The 24,223-nt window shown below is 38.8% G+C and overlaps 3 protein-coding genes across 8 annotated transcripts; all 3 read right to left on the reverse strand.

Annotated features, from left to right (window-relative positions):
* Positions 1-958: 958 nt before the first annotated feature.
* On the reverse strand, positions 959-5,879 carry LOC131788841 (uncharacterized). Of its 5 annotated transcripts, none has more exons than XR_010716619.1 (6): positions 5,275-5,879; positions 4,177-4,275; positions 3,524-3,591; positions 3,061-3,173; positions 2,196-2,306; positions 959-1,753 (listed from the first exon to the last, which is right to left on the reverse strand). XR_010716619.1 is itself a non-coding variant. In XM_066162078.1 (6 exons), exons 3-6 carry the CDS (start codon positions 3,570-3,572, stop codon positions 1,583-1,585), a joined length of 438 nt encoding a protein of 145 aa, XP_066018175.1. In that variant the 5' UTR covers positions 3,573-3,591; positions 4,177-4,275; positions 5,563-5,879; the 3' UTR covers positions 959-1,582. The 5 variants fall into 5 exon arrangements, 3 of the variants coding, with proteins under 3 accessions (XP_066018175.1, XP_066018173.1, XP_066018174.1); XM_066162078.1 differs by having other exon boundaries at positions 3,530-3,591; positions 5,563-5,879; XM_066162076.1 differs by having other exon boundaries at positions 3,530-3,591.
* Positions 5,880-7,834: 1,955 nt separating this feature from the next.
* On the reverse strand, positions 7,835-10,708 carry LOC136279181 (E3 ubiquitin-protein ligase TRIM71-like). The gene has a single exon (XM_066162736.1). The coding sequence runs from the start codon at positions 10,380-10,382 to the stop codon at positions 8,133-8,135; it is 2,250 nt and encodes a 749-aa protein (XP_066018833.1). The 5' UTR covers positions 10,383-10,708; the 3' UTR covers positions 7,835-8,132.
* A 2,607-nt stretch (positions 10,709-13,315) lies between these two features.
* On the reverse strand, positions 13,316-23,824 carry LOC131789856 (gametogenetin-binding protein 2). Of its 2 annotated transcripts, none has more exons than XM_066162066.1 (17): positions 23,543-23,824; positions 23,361-23,435; positions 22,806-22,915; positions 21,420-21,496; positions 21,085-21,151; positions 20,366-20,416; positions 20,115-20,162; positions 19,429-19,477; positions 18,813-18,874; positions 18,267-18,347; positions 17,648-17,770; positions 17,042-17,087; positions 16,709-16,837; positions 15,888-16,288; positions 15,304-15,508; positions 14,699-14,805; positions 13,316-13,631 (listed from the first exon to the last, which is right to left on the reverse strand). In XM_066162066.1, exons 1-17 carry the CDS (start codon positions 23,630-23,632, stop codon positions 13,577-13,579), a joined length of 1,776 nt encoding a protein of 591 aa, XP_066018163.1. In that variant the 5' UTR covers positions 23,633-23,824; the 3' UTR covers positions 13,316-13,576. The 2 variants fall into 2 exon arrangements, with proteins under 2 accessions (XP_066018163.1, XP_066018162.1); XM_066162065.1 differs by lacking the exon at positions 13,316-13,631 and adding an exon at positions 13,723-14,244 and having other exon boundaries at positions 14,695-14,805; positions 23,543-23,821.
* Positions 23,825-24,223: the final 399 nt, after the last annotated feature.

Raw genomic sequence — 24,223 nt, forward strand, 5'->3', positions numbered from 1 at the left:
AACCGAAAATCGAGTACGCCACTACACAGTGAACCACTCCAAGCCAAAGTCTGATCCTAATCTTTCGTCACTCCTATTGGTTGCCTGGAGAAACGGTATCCACTTTTGGTCACGCACACCTCAAACCCACCTTTCGACCCGTTTGGCCTACTTGTAGCCTTACCCTTCCCCCCAGATGAAAGGGAAGGGAGGGAGGGAGAGGGGAAACCTCGTATTCGTCTCACCCTGGCGGGGAGGGTACTGCCTCACGTAGGCAAGGTCCCGCTTCTCCAACCTCCCGTTTGTTTACCGTCCCGAAAAGGATTGTTTTCTTTTGTTTGGTGCTTTTATGCTCAGGATTAAGGTACGAGGGTTTTAAATTGGAATATTACGAACTCACATCTTCGACAAATTTTGGAACTGAGTCATTCTAGAGAAAGGAAAGGCTCTCCATTTTATAAGGTGCATTTTAAAGTCAGGTTACTGAGTAAACGTAGAAAAAATACAGTAGGAACGAAGTTAAAGGGGAGCAATACCTTTCAAACGTAACTTCTCCGTTGAAATTGCCCATTCCTTCGGGTGAAGTCGACACTTTTCCAAGGAAGCTCTCCGTGACCAACCCACACCTCAGATGTGGAGGTTAGAGACAGTTGATTGCTTCATGATTCAATTTGATTTGGTGATTGGTTATTAAACTCTTGGCCTCGATGAGAACTTTACTTGTTACTAAAGGTATAGGTATAAAATAAAACCGAGCCAAGTTCTACCACTTTGGGTCATCAGGCCCCATCCGTTTAACACATAGAAGCAGATTGACGAAGGGCAGATAATCAAAAATTCAAATTGTCTTATTAAAATCTCCAACATTCCTCACTTTTAATTGAAATTGTTCATTACACTGGCATAAAATCCTTAATTAGAGTGATGTTCACCAGGCTCTGGAAGAAATATTCCATCAAACAGAAAACAAGTTTCTCGGCAGAAACTTTCGCCTTACCATGAGTTCGAGCAAGGGACATTTTAAAGTATAGCAATCAGGTTGAAAGGACAAGTCAAAGCGAGCAAAAAAGGGAGTCCTCATGAAGAGTTACAGTCTGAAATTCATTTTTCGTTTTTGCAAACGCAAATTACTATTTGCCATAACGGGGGAAATTCCCAAGACAAGTGAATAAACTTTGGTTCTGGTGAAAAAGACTAAAATCTTTATAAGTCGAGTAAAGATTCCAGCCTGGATGTTTAATATCTGACGGTATCTGATTCAAGAGATTTATTTCCGTTTTCACATAGACTCATCCTGATTTACAGTGTAATCAGGGAGTAAAATTAAAATAAAGAATTAAAACAAAGGAGAACCTTATTAACATTGCTACATCGCTGCACACCTTGCGGACTTCACTTGCATACAATAAACAACATCACACACACACATACACAATCTTTCCACCGTAACTACAGAAAACCGTGACTACATTCTACCGAGATGGATCGGGCAGGGAAGTTGTCTCTCTAGTTCAGTCACTTTCCCACCCATCCCCACCATCCGCTGCCCATTTCCTATCGTCCATCTCCCCATCTCCTGTTGTGAGTGCATTTTTAACAAGGCCTAATGAACAATAGCGATGTTGAGACCCTTCTTAAGCGTCATATTGTTAAATTGTTGGCGAAGTTTCTCTCGAAGCTTCCGTTGCTGCTGTGACACTGACGATTGGTTCGCTTTGAACCGTAGAATTTCTTCCTCGGATATACAGAGATCTTCCTCCGACGAAAAACACTCCTACGATGTAAAATGAAGAACGACGACTAAGGTTAATCGATAGTATATCAATCCGGAGAAAGGCATCCTGTTGGTCACGATCCCAATATATTTGTGTGACATATCCTCAGTCACGCATCAATTTATGATCGCGTGACCAGTCGCAACTGGCTCAGTGGTGCACAGAATTATGTTCAACGTGACGGAGAATACAAAATACTAACACGATAATAAAGACAAACTAGGAGGAAGTAAAGATAGCTAAGGATGGAGAAGATTCAAGCAGACTGTACATAAAAATTAAGAAAGACTATCTAAACTTAAGCTTACTTTTTCAAGAAGCACAAATCGTGACGCAACAGGAAGTTTGAGATCAGGGGATATTCTACCCTTGGGGTTATCGGATCCCAGGGAAAACCTAAATCGCCATAGAACGACGGAAGTATAGTCAAAAATAACTCACCATTGACTCTGTTCCTCCATCCTTCCAACCCATTAGCTTCAGGAGCCGTTTTTCTTCGTCATCAATATTTTCTACAAGCTTTTCTTGCTTATCATGTCTCGGCGAATTTTGCTAAAGAAATATATAAAAACATTACTGAACACTAGAATGAATGAATGAATGAGTTAATGAATGAGCGAATACTTTCACTGACTTAACGGTGAGGAAGAACAACGTAACGATTTGCAAAATTACATTTGAACATCTTCAGTCACGTAAGCTTAACACGGTAAAAAAGCGTGACCGCCTTGGTTAGAGTGACAAGATTGCATGCCGATTGAAAATACCGCACAATAACCCTTTAACTCCCAAGATCTCATTAGTAATTCTCCTAACTGTCTGCCATACCGTTCTTGCGATGTTAGTTTGGAGAATTTGGTATTGGATCAACTTACAATCCCCCAAATGATATTTTTCTTTATTCTCATCACTTGTCTACTTGAGATTGTATTGATATTGTAAGGAGAAATTCTGTCTTGGTGGCTCATGGTAGTGAAAAGAGATAACTAATTTAAGCATTCAATGGTGTAGTTTGATCGTTTGGGTGAGTGTAGTCCTGAGAAGGACTGTTGTCGGTAATGCTGACCGACGTTTCGACAACCTGAGAGGAAGTTATCATCAGAGTCAAATCCACAACAACCTTTCACTTGACTCTGATGATGACTTCCGCTCAGGTTGTTGAAACGTCAGTCACAACAGTCCTTCTCAGGACTACACTCACCTGGATGATCAAACTACACTATTACATGTTACCCCCGGGTTCAAACCATTTACTGTATTAATCAAGCATTGTGAAGGGGTGTGGATAGGAGGCTTATATGTTTACCTTCTTCCCCTTGCTTTTGCCCTTCCTCTTTCTTCCCTTTCCATTATGAGCTAAGTAATCATGATGAACTTCAAGTGAACAGCTTTTGTCTGAACACAGTGCACATGTGTCTCCTGGTTGAAAGTACAACAGCATTACCATACTATATACATAAAATATGTCAGTTATAGGAGTTACATGGTAAAATAAAACATGCACATGTACATGTACATGTACTCCCTAGTGTGACCAAAAAGAAATTTCTCCTTACAATATTAACACAAATTCAAATAAAAAGGTGATGAGAAAGAAAGGAGAAAATAAACTTGAGTATAGTGTTTTAATTGACAAAAAATTATAAAAGCCAAACTTGTAATAAATGTATGAAGTACAGAGCAGAGAATTGATCTTTTCATCTTGGAGTAAAAGAGTTCAGGAACTGAGTAGAAAAAATCAACAGATGTTAGAAAGATCATCTATGTACATTTACTCATGTTTTCTGAGGTAATTTTCCAATGTGTCAAGCAGAGCATTGGAGTCAATCAGCATCACCTGTTTGAGGGAAAAGAATTTGTTAGTACATTGTGACAATTAAATGCCTTTTTATCATCTTTTAATCAGTGGTAAAGTTGTAAATGATATCATATCAGTTTTATAGTCAAGCATTCCTGTGCATTTAAGGTGAGAGTGTCTCTCAAAACAAGAGAGAAGTGTCATTAGTAACTGATCTCTATTACTATTTCAAAAAAAGTCAAACCTCGGCTTCTAGTAGCTGATTTGGCCACGCTTTTTAAGATTAATTGTAGGATGTTTTGGTTGTATCCCACTTCGTTACAAGTCCTATGGGTCAATGGAGGACATTGTGATCCAATGTCACAGTGAAATTAAGTTACAACATTTCAATAGAGCTGAGTGTCATAGTTCTACAGAACAGGCCCCAGTTGCATAGAGGGCATACACTGTATGAGGCTATTCTACAAAATTAATAAATCCCTATCTAGCAGATCAGTGATAGCAAAACATACTGAGCTATCCACCCAATTGAAGTGTGGAATTAAAAAGAAAAATTCCAGTTACTTATTAGAGAGCAGACGTAAAAGAATAGATTGTCAAAACTTAAAACATAGCTAAATTTACTCTGACAAGGATGCCAAGCATCTATGACTTTGCACAAAGGTTCATTGAACAGCATAACCACAACAACTTGATCAATCATGTAACTCTGCCCACAGGAGCCTAAAGAAAACAAACAACACACTCTGTAAGATTTAGATCACTGTCATTTCAGTGTTGGATTTGATAAATAACAACTGAGCATCACTGCAAATTCCACAGTCCTTCATCCACCATCAATCAATAGGAGGACTCAGCTGGTGGTTGTTTAGGGCACTTGATGAAAATAAGAATGACAGATCCACTTAACCCTTTAAAACCTAAGATTGACCAGCTTCTTATTTCTCCCTACAATATCAGCCCTTAATCACACATTAAGGTCATGAGAATAAAGTGAATGATCACCATGAAAAGAATCTTTAGATCAGCAAACAAATTCTCCTTGTCAGTGCCTTAGGAAATGTATAAAGAACAGTGTGGAGAATATGCATACTGATGCTAAGGTGTAAAGGGTTTAAAAGGAATAAAGCATGGGTTTCTTCTGTTATTCTGTCTCAAAGTTCATGCAGTCTCATGACTTAGTGCTTGAAAGTACACATTCAAACTTTAACTAAACAAGTTATCAATCAGATTTTGATGTAGGGACATGATGCATAATGACTATTATTAGAATTTCCTTTTGATCCAGATTTTGTTAAAATTTTTCCACTCAGCTCATCAAATACCAGAACTCTGTGGTTTGAAGTCTCATAAACCATCAGGTGTCCTGCCTTGTTAACTGACAAATGACGAAGGTTAATGAACTCCCCATCCCCCTCCCCCTTATTTCCAAATTTGTATAGAAAATTACCATTTCCAGCAAACACTTTGATACAATGTTCGTTTGCATCTGACACTATCAGATATTTGTCATATTGTGAGTAGTGAGAAGGGAAGGTAAAAGAACCCTCATCCCTGAATTTACATAATTTAAGTAATGACCATCAGGAGAAAAGATCTTAATCGATTTGTTATATCTATCAGCAACAATAATATTGCCTTTATTATCTACAGATAAAACATGAGGATAATCCAGCTGGTGATCAAGATTTCCTTTACCACCAAACTGGCTCAGGTACTCACCCTGCTCACTGAACAGTTAAACAAGACTGTTAAGAGTATCCACCACTATAATGTTATTATTCTTATCAAATGCTTCTCCTCTGGGACGAGTGAGTTTTCCCTGTTTATCACCGTTTCCACTGAATACCTGAACCCTGTGGTTACCAGTATCAGTCACTGCGATTTCATCGCGTTCATTCACTGCCGCTCCCCAGGGTTTGTTTAACATTCAAGCAGACGAACCTCGTTGGCCAAAAGATAACACAGGACAGAATTGTCTGGGTTTAACTAGAGTCGGAAAGGGACTGCCTCGAGCTTGTTCTTCGCTCACTTTGACTACTGCCTCTTATCTTTCACTATCTTTGGGGAAATAGCTGATCTTGTAGCTGCCATCTTTATTACCCTGAACTCTCACTTCCGTCGCACAGTCATGGCCCTGCCGATTTTTAATTTTCACTGTTATTCGGTCACGCTTCTCGTGGCATTGTCCTTCAGCATTTCTTTATGTGAAAACAAAGTTCGCTTGAGTTCCAACAATCGCTTCAGTGCGTCCTTTTCCTTCAGCAGTTAATTGATCCGCTTTGTTTTGTCCGAGAAACGTATTCACGTGCACGGCTGTTCTTGTTGTCGCATGTTTTCCTTCGGTGTCATGACGTCATGGCGTTTACCAGCTAGTCATTTTCTCAGTATTCCTAAAGGTCATTTTGTTTTTTGTCTCAGTTTATGGATGATCATATCTCCTTCTTGAGAACAGTCTGTCGACTTCATGACAAAGGACTTTCAAGTAAGACAGTCTGACAAAAGCTTATTCAAAAATGAGCTTTCTGTTCAATTCAAAATGATATCGACCAGGGTTTTGAAGAAATTTATCCCAAATGGGTCCTCTCGGTAAGGAAAAGAATACTTTATCAAGTCCGAGAAAACTCAGTTCGATAAAAAATTATTTCAACTTCAAACAACCCATTATGTGGACATCTCATCGTGAACAAGACTGCTCTTGTGTGAAAAAATCTAGAGGGCGCCCTCCATATCAAGCAAACAAACAACTGGTGTCTAAAGCTGATCGAACCGCGTTCCCTGAAATTCACCCAGAACTTCCGCAATTACGAGACATTTCCGATTTATGTGGAAATTGCAGATGAGATTGAAGCAAATACGTTATTTGATCGGTCGCTACCTTCCACGAGGTGCTTTTTAGACATCTCACCGGAAAGGGCACCCTTAAAGCCGGTGTCACAGCGGATTTGGACCCCTCTTCGCAGATTTGGATCCCCCTACCAAACTTTTCTTTTAAGCATCGATTTTATCATATTTGATAACTAATTCTATTTGCAAGCTTATTGTCGATGTTCTTTTCAATTACAACACAACATTCCTAAATAAAGGTAAAGAAAAACAGCCATTTCGCTCCAATCCTGCCGCATTTATTAGAGCGAGTCGTACAGTATACGCAAGAATTAGATGCGAACAAACTACTGCATTCGAACGATTGAAATTGTAACAATAAATCTTTGCTTCTTCTGATGCGAATCAACATTGATACGAAACGTCATAATAATAGTGGAGACTGTTGCGTCCAGTCACAAAAATAACTCAGTCTGATTTTCTAATTAAATAACATTAAACAGTTTCTGAACAAGAACGAAGTAACAACTCCTACTACAAGTCGTTCGTAAGGCCTATTATGAGAAAAAATGTTTCTATTCTGAACTATTGGACCTCTCAGCTTACTTTCAGATGCAAATCAACATGTCTACTTCTTAACAAAAGTGGAGACTATTTCATCGAACTCAATCTTATTTTCTAATTTTAACGATTATTAACTGTCGAGGGATCTGAAACAACAAACTTGCAGTGTACCATGTCGTCTCAACACTTGGGCATTGAACAATAACAAAATAATTTAGTGTCATAAGTTTGTCTCTTACTGAATCTAGCGGTGTTCGACTATCGCGGAAAAGGTTCAAAAGCGACCTTATCCGAACATTGAACAAAATGCTTGCACATTTTGCCAGTTCGTATGCATCGGCGATACGCATATTTTGAATTAAAAACATACTTTAGTACGCACTGAAACGTATTATCTATTTCTACGAGAACGTTAATGATGGTGTTTGACTCAGTTCTGTTGGGGGGCGGGGGTCCAAATCTGCGGAGGGGGGTCCATATCCGCTAGCGGATTTGGACCGGGGGTTCCAAATCTAGGGGGTCCAATTCCGCTAGGACACCGGAACGGTGGAATGATGGAATGGTGGAATGGCGGAAAACTACCCAAAATTCTAAACACCGAACGGCGGAAAATTACCCCAAATCCTTAAAGACGAAGCGGGGGAAAAATTACCCGAAATCCTAAAAGACAGAACGGCGGAAACTACCCCAAATCCTAAAACATTTTTTAAGGTTTTTCTTATCCTAGCTTCCTTTCATAATAAATGAGATGTAAGTGTGACCTTCCCAGATATATTGGACTAAAATCAGTCGGAAAGTTTCAAATCACTCCTTTTTGTTTTTGCCAAGTGATAACTATACAGCGAAGTTTGCAAATGCAATCACAAATACTTTAATGACACATTTCTACCGTTTGATTATTTACAATTTTTGACTTTGGAGCCTTTTTCTGAGTTAAACCAGTGGAGCAGATGATCTGTTTTATGACAATAGTAGTAAATTCTGTAATTACTTAATTCACAATATCATATAAAATAGGTGTAACAAGATATTCATCTTGGATGTAGCATTAATTGAAACTATAGTGTTGTAGTTTCATTGACCATTCAGAAGATACTTACAAAGAATGTAAATCACGTGTTGAAAGTAGTTTCATGTTTAAAAGTTTGAAAAAATGAGCTCAAATCTGGTAAGACACAGTGATGTGATGTCTATTCAAATATCTGAATGCGCTGGTCCCAACAGTCAGACACAACTATTCGACCATCACTGAGCACTGCAGTAGAGATAGGGCGATTAAATTCTCCTTTTTTCCCTCCTTTTGATCCAAATTTTGTTACAAATTTTCCACTTAGCTCAAATACTTGTACTCTGTGATTCCATGTATCACAAACCATCAGGTGTCCTGCCTTGTTAACTGATAAACAACGAGGGTTATTGAACTCTCCATCTCCTTCCCCCTCATTTCCAAATTTGTATAAAAAATTACCATTTCTATCAAACACTTTGATACAATGTTCCTCTGCGTCTGACACTATCAGATATTTGTCATATTGTATGCAGTGAAAGGGAAAGGTAAAAGAACCCTCACCCCCGAATTTACTTAAATAATGGCCGTCAGGAGAAAAGATCTTAATTGATTTGTCACCGGTATCAGCAACAATAATATTGCCTTTATTATCTACAGATACGCCGAGAGGATAAGACAGCTGGTGATCAAGATTTCCTTTACCACCAAACTGGCTCAGGTACTCACCCTGCTCACTGAACAATTGAACACGGTTGTTACAGCTGTCCACGACTATAATGTTATTAGTCTCATGTATTGTTATTCCGCATGGCCAATCAAATTCTCCCTGTTTATTACCTTGTCTACCAAACGACCGTAAGTAAGTTCCATCACAACTGAATACTTGAACCCTGTTGTTACCGAGTTCAGTCACTACAATTTCATCGCGTTCATTCACTGCCATTCCCCAGGGCAGGTCTAACATTCCAGCAGACGAACCTAGTTGTCCAAAAGATAGCACGGGTCTGAATTCTCTGGGTTTCACTCGAACCGGAAATGGACTGCCTGCTACGTGTTCTTCGTTTAGTTTAACTTCTGCCTTACATCTTCCAGTTTCTTTGGAAAAATAACCGACTTTATAGCTACCATCTTTAATATCTTGGACTCGCACTTCCGTCGCACAGTCATGGCCTTGCTGATTTTTAATTTCCACTGTTACTCGGTCACGCTCGTCGTGGCATTGTCGTCCTTCAGCATTTCTTGTCGTCAAAACAAATTTCGCTTGAATTCCAACGATCGCCCCAGTGAGTCCTTCTCCTTCAGCAGTTGTTTGATCCGCTCTGGTCTCACTGAGAAACGCTCTAATGGAGCCGATTCCCTCGTGGATTGCTTTTGTCTTCAAAGCTTTGTTTTCCTCGAAAATAAGTTCATTTAGATGTTCAAGGTTGCAGTCGACTTCTTCTCTCTCATCATCAACTCCTTTCAAGAATATTGTGTTTTGTGAGTCATCGAACTGTGCAAGCTCTGCGTTTGTGCTCCGTTCTAATAGTGTTTCAGATTTTCCTACAGCTGTTTCGACCATTTTTACTTTGTTTTCAATCTCGATCCTTTGTATTCGCAAACGTTCCAGGTACTGTTGTGCCTCATGATCCGCTTCAGAAAAGATTTCCTGTTTCTTGGCTTCGATGACAGCAATCATGCTTTCGGCAAACTGTTGCGCGCTTCTTTTTACTTTTGCGACTTGGGTTTGGATTCTATCACGGGTTTCGTCAAGTTGAGATATTTTGTTTCTCATTCTTTGCACTTTTACTTTTCTGGACTCAATCTGAGACATGACTTGCAATTTCTTTTCATTTGCCGCTTCTTCCAGTAGTATCTTAATATGTCCATCGTGAGTGGTTGCAACACAAGAATTGCAAATGGCTTGTTCACATTTCTTACAGAAGAATTCCAATTCTTTCTTTTCGTGGCCCGGTCGTGGGCAAAATGCTGGTCGTTTTAAGACATCTTCGATGTCTTGATCTCCAAAATCTTTGAGCGCAAGAACTCGGTGGTCTTTATTTGCTCGGAGTAGGTTATGCACAGTGATACACTCGTCACACCAAAATGAACAGCACTGAAAACAATAAAAACTTTCTACTCTACGTTTGTCGCAGTTTCCGCATTTGACTCCAGTAGAACTGCACTCCCTTATGGCCAACACATCTAGTAAGCTGTTGATGCGAAAGTTTGTGGGCAGATCTTTAAGATTTCCACCAGGGACTTGACTCTCCCTTCGACACTCAGGACATGTTATGACATCATGGCGGCCGCTGTTTCTTTGGATTCCTGCTAAACAGTGGAGGCAAAAGCTGTGCAAACATGGAAGCTGCTTTGGTTCAGTAAATGTGACCATACACACAGAGCAGGATACTTCTTCATGAAGATTGGCGAGCAACGTTTTGATATCCATGATTAAAGGCTTGATAAGGCTTTCGTTGCATGCATCAAACAAGCGTAAAACAAATTACAAAGTAGTCATGCGATAGAAATGCTATTAATATTGACCAATTACATGAGAGTTGTCTTTGGCATATTCGTTATGCAAGATTTCTGAGAATCGTGAAAATTTACCTTGACCTCACACATTCAAAGGCTTATTATGCAGTTGTAGAGAGACATGTTTTTAATCAGTTTTCGAAAGAGTGGCTGACCTTCAGAATGGCCTCGACCAATCGCTGACTTTTACAGAGCGTGTTTGAGAAGAGCGTGATTCTAAAGGAAATTGCCATTTATTATCGGGTCAGATCTGTATTTCCAAAAAAATGCGCGTAGAATGCATTTACTTGAACCGGCCATGAAAAGAGACCGTTACCCGTACTTGTTTATAGGGAGAGAAATTTGTGTTAGACTCTATTTTTCTTTCATTTCCGTTAAGTTTAAGTAGGACAAAATGAGAAGGACTTATTTACCTTGATCTTTTAACATATAGATTCCAGTGAAATATATCAATAATAATATATATCCTGTTTTGAAGGTAGCATTTTAAGTTTGAAACGGAGGAAACCGAAAATCTCTTGAATACGCCAGGGAAAAGTACTCTAACTTCTGAAGGATTTGGGTCGTGTCACAATAAAATTTCCCTAATACCTCCCCTTAGGATACCTCCCCTTAGGCTGTGTATATTCTAATGACCCCCCCCCCCCCCACCCTTGTAGACAGTCAATTTTCAATAGTCCTTGCTTTATACACCGTTAGCGATGGCCAAGAGAGTGTATAGTCTCTTGCGATGAATGATTCCCTTCTGTTCTCCCTGAAGACCATGTGATCCCGTCCCACAAAAAATTAAATAAATAAGTAAAATTATTCGACCTCTTAAGCGATAAATGATAACTGGTCATGGCTCCTGAGATCTAATTTATCCTCTACTTAATATTCCACAACTCGCTGGACAAAGCAATTTAGAATTAGTACGAGACCAATATATAACTAGGCAGGTCAAATGTTCGATGGCGTTTATAATCTCATTCACTTTCTGACGATCCCGATGATTTTGGCAGGAGTGTTCAAGGTTTCTTGGTTAGCACTGGAACCTTGTTTGAAAAAATTCCGTAAAGTCTTAACAAAGGCCCGGATATGCTATACCATTAATGGAAATACTTAAAGTACGTGCGTGCTCTATACTTATTAAAATACTTCTCCTAAGGGCAATACAATTAAATTGGAAAATGACACGAAATGCCTCCGAAAAAGAAAGATATCTTTGCCTCCTGTTGTCAATTAAATATTTTGCTGCCTCACGGCCTTTCTGCTGTACCGGACAAAACTAAGAAAGTCTGAACAAAATCAAAAGAGAAATTTCGTCATGACAATTTTTTTCGTCTGTTGTATCTGCAGTAAAAATTTCAAAGCTGTCAAATTCCGGCAGCGCCTGATCTGCTCAGAAGACCAGCCAGTATAGTTTGCTAAAGGATTCCAACTCCAATTTATTCATCAAGTGACGACATACCAACAGGTATTTTCTTTGCATACCCTGACGTGTACTGATCATTATACGGACCTTACACATCCTAATATTTACCGTATACAATTCTGTATACTGACTCTATACGCCTCAAGGAAGGGTCCTTATACAGAGTATTTTATGCAGAGCTAGTAAAATGTTGATGACAGAAATTTGACTAGATAAACAACTTTTCCGCCAGTGCGGAAAGGCCCTTACAATTAATCAAGGTAAACAGGTTAATCTTCGAATTTCTACAAGGCGAAATTGGTGTGTGCTTAATTAACAACTCTTTTGCTTAATGATTTGAAGTTAGAGCGGTAAATTCAACTCAAAAATCTAACTAAAACGGTAAAACGTTTCCAGCTTCTACAGATCTCGTTAACCTAAGCTGGTCGCAAACTTTCCCCTCAATCATCTCCATAATAAGTTAATTTCACGAGATGGAGCCGGAGAAGCACGCCTACCGTTACGTTAGTTATAGATCTCGGTAGTGTCGACTGGTAACTTTCCATCTTCACTATAAAAAATAGACGGAACTTCCTTGTTTTGACTTATCTTAAACTGAACTGAAAAACGCCAGGTTTGCAGTTTAATTACTCCCTGGACCGACGCCTCTTTGTAACAAACAAAACCGAAAATCGAGTACGCCACTACACAGTGGACCACTCCAAGCCAAAGTCTGATCCTAATCTTTCGTCACTCCTATTGCTTGTCTGGAGAGACGGTATCCACTTGTGGTCACGCACACCTCAAACCCACCTTCCAGGCCCGTTTGGCCTACGTGTAGCCTTACCCTTCCCCCCAGATGAAACGGAAGGGAGGGAGGGAGAGGGGAAACCTCGCATTCGTTTCACGCTGGCGGGGAGGGTACTGCCTCACGTAGACAAGGTCCCGCTTCTCTCCACTCCCGTTTGTTTACCGTCCCGATAAGGATTGTTTTCTTTTGTTTGGTGCGTTTACGCTCAGGATTAAGGTACGAGGGTTTTAAATTGGATTACGAACTCACATCTTCGACAAATTTTAGAACTGAATCATTATAGAGAAAGGAAAGGCTCTCCATTTTATAAAGTGCATTTAAAGTCAGGTTACTGAGTAAACGTAGAAAAAACGCACTAGGAACGAAGTTAAAGGGGAACTGAGTCATTATAGAGAAAGGAAAGGCTCTCCATTTTATAAGGTGCATTTAAAGTCAGGTTACTGAGTAAACGTAGAAAAAACGCACTAGGAACGAAGTTAAAGGAGAACAATACCTTTCAAACGTAACTTTTCCGCTGAAATTGCCCATTCCTTCGGGTGAAGTCGACACCTTCCCAAGGAAGCTCTCCGTGACCAACCCACACACAGAATAGAAACAGATTGACGAAGGGCAGATAAGCAAAAATTCAAATTGTCTTGTTAAAATCTCTAACATTCCTCACTTTTAATTGAAATTGTTCATTACACTGGCATAAAATCCTTAATTAAAGAGATGTTCACCAGGTTCTGGAAGAAATATCCCATCAAACATCTCGGCTGACACTTTCGCCCTATCATGAGTTTGAGCAAGGGGCAAAGTATAGCAATAAGTTTCAAAGGACAGGTAAGAGCAAGCAAAAGAGGAGTTCCCATTAAAAGATACAGTCTTTGAAGTTCATTTTTCGTTTTGCCGCAAACGCAAATTACTATTTGGTATTTCTACAATGACACTTGGAAGTCCATAGCGGGGGAAATTCCCCAGACAAGTGAATAAACTTTGCTTCTGGTGAAAACGACTGAAAACAAAGACTTTATAAGTCGAGTAAAGATTCAGCCTGGATATCTGACAGTATCTGATTCAAGAGATTTATTTCCGTTTTCACATAAACTCATCCTGATTTACAGTGTAATCAGGGAGTAAAATTAAAATAAAGAATTAAAACAAAGGAGAACCTTATTAACATTGCTACATCGCTGCACACCTTGCGGACTTCACTTGCATACAATAAACAACATCACACACACACATACACAATCTTTCCACCGTAACTACAGAAACCCGTGACTACTTTCTATCAACATGGATCGGGCAGGGAAGTTGTCTCTCTAGGTCAGTCACTTTCCTACCCATCCCCACTATCCGCTGCCCATTTCCTATCGCCCATCTCCCCATCTCCTGCTGTGAGTGCATTTTTAACAAGGCCTAATGAACAATAGCGACGTTAAGACCCTCCTTAAGCGTCAAATTGTTAAATTGTTGGCGAAGTTTCTCTCGAAGCTTCCGTCGCTGCTGTGACACTGACGATTGGTTCGCTTTGAACCGTAGAATTTCCTGCTCGGATATACAGAGATCTTCCTCCGACGAAAAACACTCCTATGATGTAAAATGAACAAAGACGACAAAGTTTAATCGATAGTATACCAATCTAGAGAAAAGCGTCCTGTTGTTCACGATCCCGATATACATTTGTGTGACGTAACCTCTCGCATTAATTTATGATCGCGTGACCAGTCGCAACTGGCTCAGTGGTGCACAACGTGACGGAGAATACAAAATAATAACACGATAATAAAGACAAACGAAGATAAGTTAAAGACAAACTAGGAGGAAGTAAAGATAGCTAAGGATGGAGAAGATTTAAGCTGACTGTACATAAAAATTAAAAAAGACTATCTAAACTTTAAGCTTTCTTTTTCAAGAAGCACAAATCGTGACGCAACAGGAAGTTTGAGATCAGGGGATATTCTACCCTTGAGGGTATCGGATCCCAGGGAAAACCTAAATCGCCGTAGAGCGACGGAAGTATAGTTAAAAATAACTCACCATTGACTCTGTTCCTCCATCCTTCCAACCCATTAGCTTCAGGAGCCGTTTTTCTTCGTCATCAATAATTTCTACAAGCTTTTCTTGCTTTTCATGTCTCGGCGAATTTTGCTAAAGAGATAGATAAAAACAATATTGAAGACTTGAATGAATGAATGAATGAATGAATGAATGAATGAATAAATGAGTGAATACTTTCATTGACTTAACGGTGAGGAAGAACAAAGTAACGATTTGCAAAATTACATTTGGCAACTTCCCTTTAGTTACGCAAGCTTCACACGGCAAAAAAGCGTGACCGCCTTGGTTAGAGTGACAAGATTGCATGACGATTGAAACTACCGCACAATAACCCTTTAACTCCCAAGATCTCATTAGTAATTCTCCTAACTGTCTGCCATACAGTTCTTGCGATGTTAGTTTAGAGAATTTGATATTGGATCAACTTATAATCCCCTAAATGATATTTTTCTTTATTCTCATCACTTGTCTGATTGAGATTCTATTGATATTGTTAGGAGAAATTCTCTCTTGGTCGCTCATGGGAGTGAAAAGAGATAACTAAACAAGCATCGTGAAGGGGTGTGGATAGGAGGCTTATATGTTTACCTTCTTCTCCTTGTTTTTGCCCTTCTTCTTTCTTCCCTTTCCATTATTGCTCTGTGGAGATCCACCACTAATTGGGCTCCCACTCAAACAATCTGTACATATATCCTCTTCCTCTCCTCCTAGCGTCGAAGAATCTTCGTCATGATTACACATGTCTCCACTCTGGTGCACCATCCTGGACCATTTATTGTACTCTGCTACGTACCTACAACAGATCACTTCAAGTCAATAAATGAAAGGAAAATAGCCTTACATAGCCATACATACTTATTTTAAGGCGCAAAAGATCAACCAGGAAAGGCAACTAGCAATTTTAGCGTCGGTTTAACTCTGAAGTACTTTATCAACTTTCTCCGTAACAAGCTACACAAAAGTGTTTTCGATGCTAACAATCTGGCCCCGGTTGTTTCAAGGTTGGATAACACTTTCCACTAAATAAATATCTGTCCATTGGATAGCCCTGCACCTTTACTTCACACTTATCCGCTAGATAGCAATTTATCCTTTATATAGCGATTTATCCTTTAGATAGCGTTTGCCACCCTTTGAGCAACTGGGTCTGGTAACCTGGAAAAGATACGTACCCGCAGTCACCATTCCTAAAACCCGATTTTTTGCTCTTGCTTCGCTCAGAGTTGCTCAAGTCTTCACAACTGCACGGTGAACCGCCACTGTCTCCGTCGTCTTCATCATCTTCACAGCTATCGCCATGACCATTCATATCCCTTGTCTCTTCCACGATCTCATTCGTACATACCTCTTCCTCTTCCAATTCCTCCTCGTTTTTCGCAGTTTCCTCTTTTTGCAGTTCATTGTTCGCTGTCGAGATAGTTAAGTGAGTACCACATTTACATTTCTCTTTGCGTCTCGCTTTCTTTTTCAATCGCTTCTGCTCTCTTCTGAGTTCCTTGGCTCTCTCCGCCTCAGAAATCTCTTCGACGACTTGTTCCAGGCGTGATATACCTTGCTTTTCTTCAACCGCCACCTGACAAAGTCAAAACGACACCCATGTAAAAAGAAACGCAAAACATCGCCAACCAACATTACTTGTTGCTGGAACTATGGTCAAGTTCTGTAAAGATAATCAACAGGTAAAATAACCTGGTTTTTCTTCGTTTGATCATGTAGTTTGTTCCCTCGTTCTTTATTTCACTCCGTAACTATTGTGGATCGTTTGTTCATTTCTGTTTTTTGCTTGTTTGTTTTCTTTTTTGCATACCTTCATGTGATTTTGGTTTGATTGGATTAACAGTTAGAGCTTCCGTTGATCGTTCCGTGAAGCTACGGAATTCGGTTCTTGTTTATTCAATCAATCGTTCTATTCAAACTCTGGTCAATCCAACTATTCCTCAGCAAATAATGAATAGAAAGTCAACAAATAAAATGAAAGCGCCTCTTATCTTGCCTCAAAACTTTTCCTTAGAGCTTCCACCCCCAGATAAAACAGCATCTGCCACGTTTGCTCCTCAGCCCTCAGTTTCTGCCACAGTCGATGAAGTCTTTCCCACAGGTGAATACCAAGACACGTTAACACCTTCAAGATGGACCGAAAATAAGATGGTTTAAATTAGTACGGAAAGAAACCTCACCGATACTAACCACCAGCTAACCTTGTTGCGGAAAAAGTAGTTTTAGGGAATATAACGATATTGGTAAGTGGAAAGAATATCCTCCAACATAAAGCAACCGATTGACACCTCATAGAAGTTCTAACAAACTTAAAGCGAAATTTTCCTACCTCTTCCTGGGCAATGTCCAGTGTCTTAGCATGCCTTTCTCTCCTCCTATCACAACACATAAAAGAGAAGCTTATGAATCGAAGCCAGTACTCTGTTAGCGAAGTGTTTGGAATCTACTTTAGCGGTACGCCACACTCTTAACCCTTTAACAGTATGGAGAATATACATGCTGATGTTAAGATGTAAAGGGTTAAGAAAAAATTCAGGAACGAATCTAAAAAAAAGAAGTGCTTAAAGCTAGGTTCTCTCTAGAGAGAGGGGTTGGCGGAGCTTCTCCACTGATGCTTTACAGGCATTTTTAAGCATCCCTAGCTTTTGATCATGATAAATTACCACTTCTTCCCCTGTACACAGGGGGAAGGGATAGCACTCTTACACTCTTCCACCCAACAGCAGTATCACACTACAGGAAACAATCTATAGCAACAGAGCTCCTTAAAGCTCCCATGAGTGAAAAGCTTTTCATTTCTACTAATCACCCTAATTTCTTGTATAAAACCAAGTTAAATGAAAAGCAAAAAGTAGGCGGCCAGAACCACATGAAAAATAATGATGCTTTTGAAAAGCCCTATCATGAGCTACAACAGGATACAAGTATTGCATACCCTCCAGCCAGCTCTGGTTCTGCCCGTCCAATTAAATGTGCAATGTAGTCTGTATCACACAGTACATGGACATGCCGGTCTTGAGGACAGCTTTTAAGACCATCATACAAAGTAGCACAGTAACTAGATGAGTCAGAAAGAAACATTGCTTGTTAATCTATGAGATGTTTTAAAAAAGCACAGAACATATCAATCTACTTATCAGGTTTTCAATAGCCTGCAGAGCAGGTGTAGTTTTGGCAAGCAAGTACTCTGTATTTTCTAGGTGAAAATTAAGCTGCTGTCTTTGATTTTTACAGCAGTGGAAAGACTGGGGAGAGAAAAAAAATTGTACCAAGGGGGTGAGCAACAGTCAAAAGAAAGGAAAGGCCCCCCTTCTGTCCACTCTAGTGCTATACCAAATATGGACAGAGGAATAACTGATTGCAAACTTGTAATGTTGACCCCTATTAAGACAACTGCATCACAGGCTAGTTTTTCATGAAAGGAAACTTGAGAATCCTATAGAAATCCTCTAGTTAGGCCAAAAAATGATCCAAACTCACAGCCAAGCTCACAGCTAAGGAAATTAAGCACCCTCACCAGGTATATTGTTGTCTTTACATAACTTCATACCTACCCCTTTTCACTTGGTCCATCCAAATCTCCTGCCAGAATACTGTATGCCCTCAAAACTTTTGATTTACATTCAGTACAAAATCTACAACAACAACAACAAATAAGTTACACTGATCTAAGTAATCATGATGAACTTCAAGTGATCAGCTTTTGTCTGAACAGTGCACATGTGTCTCCTGGTTGAAAGCAGAACATCATTACCATACTATACACATAAAATATGTCAGTTATAGGAGTTACATGGTAAAATAAAACATGCACATGTACATGTACTCCCTAGTGTCACCAAAAAGAAATTTTTCCTTACAATGTTAACACAAATTCAAATAAAAAGGAGATGAGAAAGAAAGGAGAACATAAACTTGGATATATTGTTTTATTTGACAAAAAATCATCAAAGCCAAATCCATAATAAATGTATGAAGTACAAAGTAGAGCATTGATCTTTTTATCTTGAGAGTGAAAGGGTTCAGGGCAGTGGATAAAGTAACTCATGATCTGTAGGAAAAATCTACAAATGTCAGAAAGATCATCTATGTACATTTACCTATGTTTTCTGAGGTAATTTTCCAATGTGTCAAGCAGAGCATCAGAGTCAATCAGCATCACCTGTTTGAGGGAAAAGAATTTGTTAGTACACTGAGACAATTAAATGCCTTTTTATCATCTTTTGGTCATTGGGATAATTGTAAATGATATCATATCAGTTTTACAGTCAAGCATTCCTGCGCGTTAGGTGAGAATGTCTCTCAAAACAAGGGTGAAGTGTCCTTAGTAACTCATGTCTTTTACTATTTCAAACAATGTCAAACCTTGGCTTCTGATAGTTGATTTTGCTGTGCTTTTTAAGATTAATTGTAGGATGTTTGGTTGCATCCCATTATGTTGCAAGTCCTATGGGTCAACGGAGGATATTGTGATCCAAAGTCACAGTGAAATTAAGTTACAACAGTTCAATATAGCTGAGAGTCATGGTCTTACAGAACAGGCACCAGTTGCATTGAGGGCATATGAGGCTATTCAACAGATGACTGATTGTGAAACATACTGAGCTATCCACCAGACAGAGATCTATTCAGTGGATAAAATTATCCAACCTTCAAAACACTGGGGCAAGTTTCCTAACCATTATTTGCTATAAATGTACAAGCAATGCCAAGTACCTCATCCCTACATTCCTGTGACAGTAAATCCCACACATCTATCCAGCTTCTGTAGAGATAAAGATATGAATGAATTAACAACAAAATACATTTGAAAATCTCTCTAAACAATGATTATAATGCATCGGAATTTTTCAGAAACAGTCTTTATAGATATGGCAGAAAAGTTACCATGTTTCCATATTCGTAAAATTTTTTTCCAATTCTACTCTTGCTTTTCACTCCTGCTGGAATTGTCTTAATAAAAAACATAGATTTTATTTGTCATGCAGAGTTTTTAGGTTCAAACTTTGGAAGCTTTCTTGATGAAGCAGAAGGCTGTTCTGCAATCTTTCATTTAAAGTCGAAGGAATATTTCAGTAGAAAAAAGTATTCCTGATTATTTCTGCCACATGTTAGCTCTTCTTTTCTTTTCTTTGATAACCCTGTTCCATGCCCCTACATTTCCCATTCAAAGACACATGCACATTTTTAAAGTTATCATGTTGGGCATGATCATCATCATAACCTGTGAAATGTTGCTCAAACTAGCAGCCAAATTTTTTTAATCACTTCTAATTAAGGGCTATAAACTCTGTATTCCAAGGCAAAACATTTACCTTTAAACTTATGTAAGAAAAAGTCTCTGAGATACACTGTATCTGGTGTATATAGTCAATTATTTAAAAACATTTGCTGATATTTACCCTGATGGCCTTGATTTGTGCGTTTCCAATGAATGTAAAGGGCACCTCCTACAAGACATGATATGCAGAGGCAAATTACAAAGTGTGCAGCCAATATATACATGTACCTTGACATTCAATTGATCAAATCAATAAATCAATCAATCGTTAAACAGTTAAGGCAACATAACCAGTCAAACATCTGATTCTGACTAATAAAAAATATCTGTGGAACATTATTGTCTGTTGTGAAAGAAGGAGATATACAAAACCTGTTTCTTCTGCTCTTAGGAATAGATTCAACCATCTCACTTAGCCTGGATCTGTAGAGAAATAATAATTATATTATCACATGAGCCATATTGCCCTAGGAGCACCTAGCACACAATGATATGAACAAGGGCACACAGAGCCAAACCACCCTGCAGCCTGGGAGTTAAAAGAGGAAAGAAAGCATAAAGAAAGAACAATGGTGGCAAAATAAAATGCTTCTTGGCTGAGTTAGGTCAGGCCAGACAGAAAAATTTCTGGCTAGAGGTCATGATGCACAGACCGAACCCAGTGAGCATTCCTAACCATCTAAAAAGTTAAAAGAGTATAATGGTAAAGTCAAAATAGAACAACACAATCTAAATGAACTACTTCACTACTGGAAATTATGATCATTCCTCGTGAAATTAGAAACGACTTACAACTGTAGTCCAATTTAAGTTGCTTTAATAGCTACATAACTGATGGTGAGGGCTTAATTAAGAATTTAAAATTTAAATAAAGCACTAGTTTTTATAACCACAACAAGACTCTGTCTAAGGAATGCTTGTGCACAGTGCCAGTAAATATAGAATTTACTTTGACACTGTATGTGCACCAAACATTTTAGATTTTTTTAATAAACATAATGTTCACAGTGCAACCATTTGGGCACAAACATCCCTCATACTGGAAGTCTGATACACTGGCCATCACATACCATAATCACAAATACACTTACCCATGTTTATAAAATAGTGCATAAACAAGTTTTGGGTCTTTCAGGAATGAACTATCCATTGTCAAGACTGCAATGTTAATTAAGAGAACAAAGCATGATGTCAACGAAAGACCAACGAAAAGAAATCTAAGTCAATGAAAAGAACACAGCTTCAATGCTACAAGGATTAGAGACCTTCAATTCATGAAGTTACAGAATGAGAAGTAAGCTAAAAATATTCAAGTTGTTCTAGATGTAGCTGAGTGGAGTATTTGAATTTTCATCAATTGTACTTCTGTAAATTACTTAATTTATCAGTCTGTGACCCTTACATAAAAAAAAGGTAAAATGCATACCTCCACTGTTTGTGATAATCAGAGGTTCCAATGCAGGCTGTCCCGATTCCACTAACTGATTGTACAATCGCTCAATACTGTGTAAAGGTTATTGGTTGAAAAATTAGGCGAATATTGCATCATATTTCATTTGATGCCTAACAAGAGTCAATAAGCCTCAAAGAAAAGCAAACACTCAAAAAAATTAATTGGTTCAACACAACACTACGATATTTAGAGAAACTGATGTCAACACTGATTATTGTATAAGAATGTAGTTGTTTGAGAATCTAGTTCTCCAGGGCTTTCCCTATGGCTGGCCTTATGCAAGATTTGCAGAGAAATTAGCGCTAGGAAGCAATATCATCAACATCTATCACATTTCCTTAAGTAACCTCTGATTGGGTGGCAAAGTATGAAATTCTACAAGCTTACAGAGTACACAAGCCATCAGAAGATGACAACAAAATCAAATGCCAAGCTAGAATGCCCGAGCAGCTTTAAGTGTATATACAATGACTACAGAGCTCATAGCTAGTTTGATTGAGAAATCTTGGACAACAAGCTGTTACATAATCCATCAATACTTTGGCCACATTTATAGAGGTTGACTATTGACTCTTGCAGCAGAATTCTATTTGTTTGTGCCTTGACTTTGACCTTTGATACAATGTCACTTAAAATTCCTTTAACCTTACTGATTGCATGTGAAAATAACAAAATACAAATGGATAAATTAATCAAAATGAGCTCATGATCATCTCAGGAACCTAAGGCAACAATTATTAACCTGAAATCCTTCAAGCCAGAGGACAAATCTGAATGATGAATGATAAATGAAAAATTCCTGAATCTAGATAGAAAACAGCAGAATATACCCATGATGCCTTTTGGTGACTGAAAAATCAAAAAGCTTTCACTTGAGTGTGATTTCAAATTTGTGTTTGTTCAGTCTGGTTCAAATGATAGTGCTGGGCAACACTAAAAGCCAAAAATATTTGTTATGAAACACATTTTCCGGTGATGAACAGTCATATAGTTAAGAGATAAGAAAAACATTCCAGCTGACGTGAAAAAAGCCGGCTACAAAACTGAATGAAATTGGCATACCCTCTCAGGCATCATTTGAGAGTTGGACAACTTACATTGATGTATAAAAGCACAATATCAATAAGAGAACTGCCACTGCTCTTCCAATATTACTATCACACATTTATACTAAATAGAATGTCACCTTTTTCACACATCACCACATTGGGATACAACAACTTCAAGTCAAAACGAAGCTATTAAAAACTTCATTGATTAGAAAATCAATTATGAATGTTACTGAGATTTCGTTTGCGATAGTGAATAATTAATTTAACAGTGATGAGGAAATAATATGAAAATAGAAACATTCGATACCTTCTCCGACAACCAACACAAGGCACCGAGTGGGACAGGAAGGATAAAACATCTTTCTGTCTTACCATCGTCGCAACCGCAAGATCATCGGCGCTAAGACATTGAAAACGCTGCAAAGAGGGAGAAACTCAATCAGGACAACTGAATTTGCTGACAAAGTAACATCAGCCACCACGATCACATGCAGTGTTTACATCAAGAACGAAGACAACTGGAGTTCTTACCACCAAGAATCACGGTGATTGATACGAAATTTGTTTCACACTAGCCAATCACTAAATATAATTTCATAAACTGACCAATTTGTCGAAGTCGGTGCGCGGTTAAATGCTAATGCTTGATTTGTATCTCTAGAAATAATCTCGATTCAGTCTGGTTTATATAATTTTCACCCTAACTGCCAACTGATTTACTAGTGTTAAACCGAGACGCTGATAAAAGGTAGCATCTCAACCGATTAGAACCATTTCAGCTCAAGAAAAGACTTCTCGGGAGACTTCAGAACTGTCTAAAAATACACAAGCGGGGGAAGAAAGACAGAAAAATTAAACTCACCTTTTGAAACGACTGTACTTCGTATTCGTTGACTTCTCGAGTAGAAATCACAGTTTCAGGAATTTCCATCACCATCTAGGACAACAAGGAAGACAACAACACGGCGGATGACACAAAACGCTCACAGATTTGTATTCTCCACCGAAGGAGATAAAACACAATTGACACAAATTCTTAATTACCGTTAAGGCATCCTCAATATTCAGAGGGATTTGTCGACGCTCGAATGCGAAGTCGGTTTCGTCTCTACACACCGCTACAAGTTTCGCCATAATATTTGAGAATGTGCAGCTTCAAAACGCGCCAAAATGGCTTCTTAGAAACGTTTTAAGGGATGAAAAACACTCTTAAAGTGATAAATTTTCCAGAGGAACTCGTAGACTTCCGTTTTTGAGGAAAAATTTGAAAGTAAATACTCCTCTACTCCTTACTATTCCTAACTCTGTAATCCGCGTATACCAACGATCCTAGCGCGCCGCGTGACATTACCCATAGTTCTTCACGATTCTTCATGTCAGGATGTCCCCGCCAGGGGTAGGGTCAAAATCGGATATAATAGGGAAGAAGTAAAAGAAGGAGTGTCACCAGCGTTACGTTATGTTTTCAATCTTAAACTTAATGCACTCTTGCTATTGCTTATAATGTAGACTAAAATACACTCAATCATTTTAGTATTGTAATTGTCCGTCTTATTCTTTTAACATTTGGAGTGACAGAAATCTACCTCCCTTAAACTTGAGCACGAAAAAAGAGAAACGGGTAAGCAGTAATATTGCCTCTGTGAGTCAGGCACGCGGGCAGATATGAAAAGCGGGGAAGCGGAGGATTTCCTGGAAAAGTGGTGAGTGCCTTTCCATGGAAAA

Source organism: Pocillopora verrucosa, chromosome 2 (assembly GCF_036669915.1).
Source record: "Pocillopora verrucosa isolate sample1 chromosome 2, ASM3666991v2, whole genome shotgun sequence".
Taxonomy (NCBI): Eukaryota; Metazoa; Cnidaria; class Anthozoa; order Scleractinia; family Pocilloporidae; genus Pocillopora; species Pocillopora verrucosa.